This window comes from Rhinatrema bivittatum, chromosome 3 (genome assembly GCF_901001135.1).
Source record: "Rhinatrema bivittatum chromosome 3, aRhiBiv1.1, whole genome shotgun sequence".
In the NCBI taxonomy this organism is placed as follows: domain Eukaryota; kingdom Metazoa; phylum Chordata; class Amphibia; order Gymnophiona; family Rhinatrematidae; genus Rhinatrema; species Rhinatrema bivittatum.
This window is the reverse complement of record NC_042617.1, coordinates 254,771,146-254,779,273: the sequence shown is the minus strand read 5'-3', so window position 1 is coordinate 254,779,273 and position 8,128 is coordinate 254,771,146. Positions and strand designations below refer to the sequence as shown.

General features: G+C 40.4%; 1 protein-coding gene across 1 annotated transcript in view; it reads right to left on the bottom strand.

Annotated features, from left to right (window-relative positions):
• Nucleotides 1–2,776: 2,776 nt before the first annotated feature.
• The window catches only part of ATL2 (atlastin GTPase 2), a 476,945-nt gene continuing 471,593 nt past the window's right edge, over nucleotides 2,777–8,128 (bottom strand). Inside the window, 1 exon segment of the mRNA XM_029594487.1 lies at nucleotides 2,777–4,077. Within this exon segment, the coding sequence (XP_029450347.1) occupies nucleotides 3,958–4,077 (120 nt within the window). The 3' untranslated portion in view covers nucleotides 2,777–3,957.

Genomic DNA, 8,128 nt, shown 5'->3' with positions numbered 1-8,128 from the left:
AGCCTGTGAGGGAGTCAGTTGGACCGTTAGATGATCGAGGAGTTAAAGGGGCACTTAGAGAAGATAAGGCCATCGCGGAAAGATTAAATGATTTCTTTGCTTCGGTGTTTACTGAAGAGGATGTTGGGGAGGTACCCGTAATGGAGAAGGTTTTCATGGGTAATGATTCAGATGGACTGAATCAAATCACGGTGAACCTAGAAGATGTGGTAGGCCTGATTGACAAACTGAAGAGTAGTAAATCACCTGGACCGGATGGTATACACCCCAGAGTTCTGAAGGAACTAAAAAATGAAATTTCAGACCTATTAGTAAAAATTTGTAACTTATCATTAAAATCATCCATTGTACCTGAAGACTGGAGGATAGCAAATGTAACCCCAATATTTAAAAAGGGCTCCAGGGGCAATCCGGGAAACTACAGACCGGTTAGCCTGACTTCAGTGCCAGGAAAAATAGTGGAAAGTGTTCTAAACATCAAAATCACAGAACATATAGAAAGACATGGTTTAATGGAACAAAGTCAGCATGGCTTTACCCAGGGCAAGTCTTGCCTCACAAATCTGCTTCACTTTTTTGAAGGAGTTAATAAACATGTGGATAAAGGTGAACCGGTAGATATAGTATACTTGGATTTTCAGAAGGCGTTTGACAAAGTTCCTCATGAGAGGCTTCTAGGAAAAGTAAAAAGTCATTGTATACGTGGCGATGTCCTTTCGTGAATTACAAACTGGCTAAAAGACAGGAAACAGAGAGTAGGATTGAATGGGCAATTTTCTCAGTGGAAGGGAGTGGACAGTGGAGTGCCTCAGGGATCTGTATTGGGACCCTTACTGTTCAATATATTTATAAATGATCTGGAAAGAAATACAATGAGTGAGATAATCAAATTTGCAGATGACACAAAATTGTTCAGAGTAGTTAAATCACAAGCAAATTGTGATAAATTGCAGGAAGACCTTGTGAGACTGGAAAATTGGGCATCCAAATGGCAGATGAAATTTAATGTGGATAAGTGCAAGGTGATGCATATAGGGAAAAATAACCCATGCTATAATTACACAATGTTGGGTTCCATATTAGGTGCTACAACCCAAGAAAGAGATCTAGGTGTCATAGTGGATAACACATTGAAATCATCGGTGCAGTGTGCTGCGGCAGTCAAAAAAGCAAACAGAATGTTGGGAATTATTAGAAAAGGAATGATGAATAAAACGGAAAATGTCATAATGCCTCTGTATCGCTCCATGGTGAGACCGTACCTTGAATACTGTGTACAATTCTGGTCGCCGCATCTCAAAAAAGATATAATTGCGATGGAGAAGGTACAGAGAAGGGCTACCAAAATGATAAGGGGAATGGAACAACTCCCCTATGAGGAAAGACTAAAGAGGTTAGGACTTTTCAGCTTGGAGAAGAGACGACTGAGGGGGGATATGATAGAGGTGTTTAAAATCATGAGAGGTCTAGAACGGGTAGATGTGAATCGGTTATTTACTCTTTCGGATAGTAGAAAGACTAGGGGGCACTCCATGAAGTTAGCATGGGGCACATTTAAAACTAATCGGAGAAAGTGCTACCTTGGAGGAGAAGTCCATTACCTGCTATTAAGTTCACTTAGAGAATAGCCACTGCCATTAGCAATGGTTACATGGAATAGACTTAGTTTTTGGGTACTTGCCAGGTTCTTGTGGCCTGGATTGGCCACTGTTGGAAACAGGATGCTGGGCTTGATGGACCCTTGGTCTGACCCAGTATGGCATTTTCTTATGTTCTTAGGTGGAGGCCAGCCTTTTGGAATAGGCTCCACCTTCCCCAAAATGTTGCCCAGTTTCTAACAAAACTAAAACCCTCTTCCCTGAACCATCATTTCATCCATGTATTTAGATTCTGGCATTCTGCCTGCCTCTGGGGTCCTGCATTTGGAATGGGAAGTATTTCAGAGAATGCTATCGTGAAGGTTCTGGATTTCAACTTTCTACCTAAAAGCCTAAATTTGGCTTCCAGAAACTCCATGACACATATTCCTATGTTGTTGGTACTCACATGTACAACAGCCAACTCCTCCCCAGCATAATCTATAATCCTATCTAGGTGACACATGAGGTCTACCACCTTCTCACCAACAGGTGAGATCAAACAATCCTCCGATCAACCAGCCACCCAGCTATCTGCATCCCTACTGATCAGCTATGATGCCATCCTAACTCTTCCTTCCAGGGAGACGCATCCTTGGTGCAAGAGAATACTGCACAACAGGTCCTAGCTACAGGATCACTTCCTGCTACACTATATGATGCTCTCCCTTCCTGGTGACCTTGCTCCTCCAAGGTAGCACAGGGGCTGCCAGACTGGAGTTGGGTCTTGATTATTATGTCCCTGAAGGTCTCCTCTATATACCTTTCTGCCTCAGCTCCTCCAGGTCTGCCCAAGCCTCATCATTCGAAATAATTGTAGTGTGCAATGACAAAATGAGATTGCATAAACATCTTTGAAAGAAAAGTTAGGTATAAAAGTATTATGCATATGGATATGTACATGTGTATATTATATAACACCTTTAAATGAGCTGAAACAGTGAGAAAGCAATAAATATGTAAATAAAATGAAGTGTAGGGGAAATTCATTCACATAATTCTTAAAGATATAAAACATTTTTAATTATTGGTCATGAGGCTAAGGTGCAATTATTCTCTTTTCATAACTAAGAATGTACGAATTAGCACATAGAATTTAGGGAGGCGGCAACACTTTGTTCCCTGAAGAAATCACATGATTTCATATGTACAACTGATTTTAATTATGTACTGAAAATAAGTTACAGAAGAAATTTAAAATTTAATAGCAAACCAAAAGCTTCACAACAAACATTTCCATTGTTTTCTTATGGGGAGGGGCAAGACTGCAGTGCTCAAGGAAGGTTAATTTCACAAATATCAAAAACTGCAAGTTGCATATGCATTCACAGTTACATGAGCCACAAACATTCCTTTACAGGGACCGTACTTAGCCTATCACAGAGCCAGATTTTGCCATAAACTACAAAACTTCCCATACAAAATTTGTATTTATATATTTATATTTCATATACATGCCCTAAGCTGTGATTTCATAGAAAAGAAAATAAAGGCGCTGTACAAACAATCCTAACTCAGCTGTAGGCAATTTTTTGGATGTAATTTCTCCCCCAATAAAAATTAAAGGTGTCTTATGTACACAAAGGCTAAACTGCAGAAAATGACAGTTCTGTATTTTTCAATTTGAATCTCTGTAAGAGCAAGTTTGTGAATTAAAAAAAAAACAAAAAAGGCAAGATGTACACTGTCTATCATGTCCCCAGCTGGAACAGTTACCTGTATTTGTTTTTGACAGGAACTGTTACATGCAATTGTGTAATACTGGTATAAAAAGGCAGTAAAGCAACAATATATAATTTCAATGTACTGGTAATGGCTGAATTATGAATTCACTAATGCCAATTATCACTGACAATCCAATCTGAATCTTTATTATAAAGTCTAAATATACCAAAATCAAACAAATATTTGAGTCTGGGTTTCCTTAGTTCTCTTCTAAAAAGAAAAGCCATCACTTCCTTGAAATACCTTTTTACACAGGACAAACTCTCCTTTTATAAGAGCAAAAAATTGTTAACCATAAAACGAACATGGCACAGAAATGTGCAAAATCAGTCAGTACTGTATTTAATAAAAACAACTCATCTGCTAGTTTTTTCTCCATGGCACTAGTTTGTGTCATAAGCACACATGGGGGGAAAAAATGCTTGTAGACAGACAAGCAGCTTCTTCACACCTGGTAGCAGCATCTTGTGAAGCCAGTGTCACTATAACTACATCTACAGTTCTGATTGTAAACTTTGGTTTATCTTTATTCAGTTCTCATTGTACAGCACGCAAGTCTGGGAAAGAAGGGCAGAGGTGAAGAGGAGATGACTGGTCAGTCTGTCTTTAATCTGGCATGCTGGGACACCTGCTCAGTCAGACCTGCTTTAATGGAGTTTCTCACAGTTTGTCTTATGTTATCCTCCATCAAATTATCACTCAAGGGCTTCAATACCTGCAATATGAAAACGTGCAAAACAAAACAAATATGATAAGGTAAACAAAACATACAAAAAAAATATTTTGAAAAAAATGCATGAAAACCAATGAAAAATCTCAAACTAGAAAATAAATTTACAGTAAAAAATGAAGTTATAAAAAAAATTGTGCTGCTACAATATTATGGGATTAGTCCTTCACAGTGGATGGATGAATATGATTCCCTTCTAAAATGGTCTCTGAATTCAAACCTCTTTATAGGTCCTAAAATATGTGCAATTCCAAAACCTATAGACACAGTCTTCTAGGTTTACAGCATTTATGCAGCTCTGTCTACTCATTGTCTGCTTAATGTCCTATAAGCATGAACACGCCAGATACAGAAGAGAACAATGAACAAATACTAATTTTTCTTCTTGTTATTGTTGGAGGATAGTCTCTGCCTCTGCACTGATGCAACAGCACGGCGTGTCATCCGACGTCTACAAACGTCAAACAGTTTGGAAAACACCTAAAACATGGAGCGATTTGTTAGAGAGCACCCAGACTTGCAGAAAAAGAGAATTTGAAAAGGAAGCAGATTGATAAAGGGATATTTAATTTCTGGCAGTGCCTCACCTTCCTGGGACTCCGCTGTGCAGCAAAAGGAAAGAAAGAGAAATTAACTCAAAGTTTCCCTAACCATGTGGTTTACATCTCTCTCTTTTTTTGCTAACATTTACGTTTACAAGCAAAGGGAAAAGGGGCACATCTGCAAGATTTTTCTCAAAATTTATGAGAAAGATTGTGTTCTGTAAAACTGATCCCATAAACCCGTACCAAAATATTAGCAAAGATAAGAAGCAACTGTACCCAGTTTGACTGAAAAGTCTTAAAACTACCATTTAATTAGACAGATTAAAATGATCCTCAAATATACATTAAACAAGCACATAAATTCAGTGTTTAAGAGTCATCATAATGCAGGAAATGAAATAATCCAGTGAAAGGTCAATTGGATAGTCAAAATACAACCCCAGCAGGAAAAAGCTAGGTTCTCAGTTTAAAAAGGATACACGTCTTTACCAGGTACCTGTATTAGACCAAGTATGCCATGAACTTTCCTCCCTCTTCAGGAAGGTTTCCAACATTTGGCTATTTCCCCCCCCCCATAACCGAACAGACAAAAAGCATTTAATATATATGGATGGATGCTTCTGCTTTCTTCATAGCATAAATTACATACAGATGTTTTGTAATTTTCTCAGAAGTCAGCCTAAACCATGAGCTCTGTAACTGGCTTTTCAAGCAATATATTAAAAATCAATGAACACAACTTTAAAAGTGCAAGAAACCACATAAATGTTAATATCCAGGCAGATTTGACTAAGGGCATGTCAAAGCTTAGTATCAGAGCCATGGCAGCGTCCGTACCCACCAGAGATTGTACTCCATGGAAGAGATCTGTTAAGCTGTGAGATAATTCTGTGCACAAATTGTATGCCATTACTGTTTGAATAAGGACAATTGACATTATGGGTTTGGTCAGTATGCCCTCCATTCCATTCTAATTGGGGTTTAGAATTAAACTCCATTCCAGATCAGTCAACTCCTGGATTACATTCAAGAGGGGAAACAAACATGAAGCCTTGGGCAGGGTGACCAAAATAGGATCCATCTTCTGCATCCACAAGGAGTCAGGCCTAGCCACTCTGAGGGTCTTCAGGGTCTGAGATATCAGACCCGGCAACTCATCTCTCTGAAAGAAATGGAGAAGAGTTCTATATGGCTCCATATCTAGGGGAATATTCCCTTCCTCACTGGGAGAACCCCATCATCATCAGAATCATCCTGATCCACCTGCATTTGAAGTCTGTCAGACTGCACTGCGCTACAGCACTTGACCATAGAGACAAGCAGAGGAGCACTCTGAGCACCCGGACCTACCATAGTAGGAACTGCCACTTCAGCAGACTGGTCCTGTAGAAATGTCTGCAATCCCTGGAAGAATTCCACCCAGGAAAAGGGGGCTGCGTTCATTTCCACTTAGCATGTTTCATTGTTATAAGCAGAATATAAACACAAATTCCAGGCCCCTTAGGCTCAAACCTGAAGTCCTGTGAGCCAGTGTCCTCTGAGAACTCAACCCATGGACCAATCAGGGAAGGAGGCATCCCTGCAGTGTCTCCCTCAATCCCACTCCCCTCAGACTGAGGAGATGGACCATTGTCGGCAAAATTAGAAGGAGCAAATCTCCCCGAGCATCCAGGCAGTGCTGACACAGGCTTAAAGAAAGCTCCGGCTGAATGGCCCTGATGTGGTAGGTAGCACATATAGATAGCACTTAGATTTCTTTACTATAGGCACCATGCTGTAAGTGTACAGCCTGATGAAGCTCATGCCTAACTTTCCCGTGTATAAGCATTCCTAAAATGGCTGCATAAAAAATGTGCGTTCAAGCCCACACACTTAGGCCACTCATGTCCACCATCTGCTGGAGATGGAGAATACTGGTGGGCTGATGTCAGGATGACACTATGATGTCAGATTTTGCTCTGTTTTCATCTGCTGGCAGAGTTGCATAACCCACTCATTGGGACTGACCTACCTGAACACTAAGGAAGTTGTCATTGCCTGCCTAAAACCTTTTCCTTGAAAAACAGCCCAGCTCCACATTCTGACAGACTCCTAGCACAGGAGGTATGATCAAGTTCCTAACTGCTCATTTACATAATACATAATTGCTTGGTTGCCATCCAATATTTCAAAGCTTTAAGAGCATTCCAGATTGCCCTTAGATCTAACAAGTTCACGTGATGAAAATTTTCCTGAGCAGACCACATTCTTGGAGTGTGGAGCACATCTACACAGGCACCTCAGCCCAGGCTTGACATGTCCATTGTTACAGTAATTTGGGCAGGAGGAACTTGGAAGATCACCCTAGCCAAATTTTAATGTTTCAGCCACCAAGAAAGTCCCTGAGCTGTTGGGCGATTTGAATACTGTCTCACAGATCTTGAGTGGCATGTGTCTTAAGGTCCATTGGGCTTGCCTCATATTGAGATATGCCAAGAGAGAAATATGAACTGTCAATGTCATTAGGCTTAATATCCTCAACATATTCCATACTGACCTGCTGACTCCTATTTCCATTTCCTCTGCAATAGATAGCAAAATGGTGATCTTTTCTTGTGGAAGGAACATGTTTGCCTCACTTGTATCCAGCAGAGCTCCTACAAACTCCAATTAAGATGACAGGCTCAAGCGGGACTTTGGGTAATTTGACAAAACTAGTGTCACTAATGCCCAGATGGTTTTACTCACTGATTCTACAGCACCTTCGAGAGATGCTCTTGATCAACTAATCATCCAGATAGGGAAACACATACCCTCAATTTGGTGCTCAGTCACTACTGCTAGACATTTTGTGAGCATGCACAGTGCTAAACGCTAGGCCAAAGGTTAGTACATAATATTGGAGGTGATGTTTCCCTATTATAAATTTGAGATAAATCCTGTGACCTGGACATCTCTATGTGGGTGTAAGCATCTTTTAAATCCAGGGAGCATAGTCAGTCTTTTTCTCATATAAGGGAATAAGAGGCCTCAGGGAACTATCTTTAACTTTTCCTTTACCAGGAATTTGAGGCTCATAAGATAGGAAAGAGACCTACTATTTTCTTTGGAATCAGGAAATATTTGGAATAATATCCCCACCCTCTTTTCCCTGGTGGAATGGGTTTGACCACCTTGGCCTCTAAGAAGAAGAGTTCCTACAGTAGTAGTGCCTGATGTTGAGATGTAGACCAAAAGACTTCCAGGGGGCAATTTGGCAGGGTCTCACAGGAGAATTCTATATCCACTCCAAACTATGCTGTGAGCCCAGCTGTCTAAGGTTACTCTGGGCTACTGGTTTATATAAAAGCTTTGTCTTCCACCTACAGCTAGATTTCTTGGATACAGTAAAAACTCTGTGCTAGGTTTTGACAGGGGGAGCTGTTTGTGGCTTGCTCTGTATGGGGCAACAGCAAAGCCCCTGCTGTCGAGGGGTCAAAGGTGTGGAGAATAACTCCTTTGAGAATAGGCAT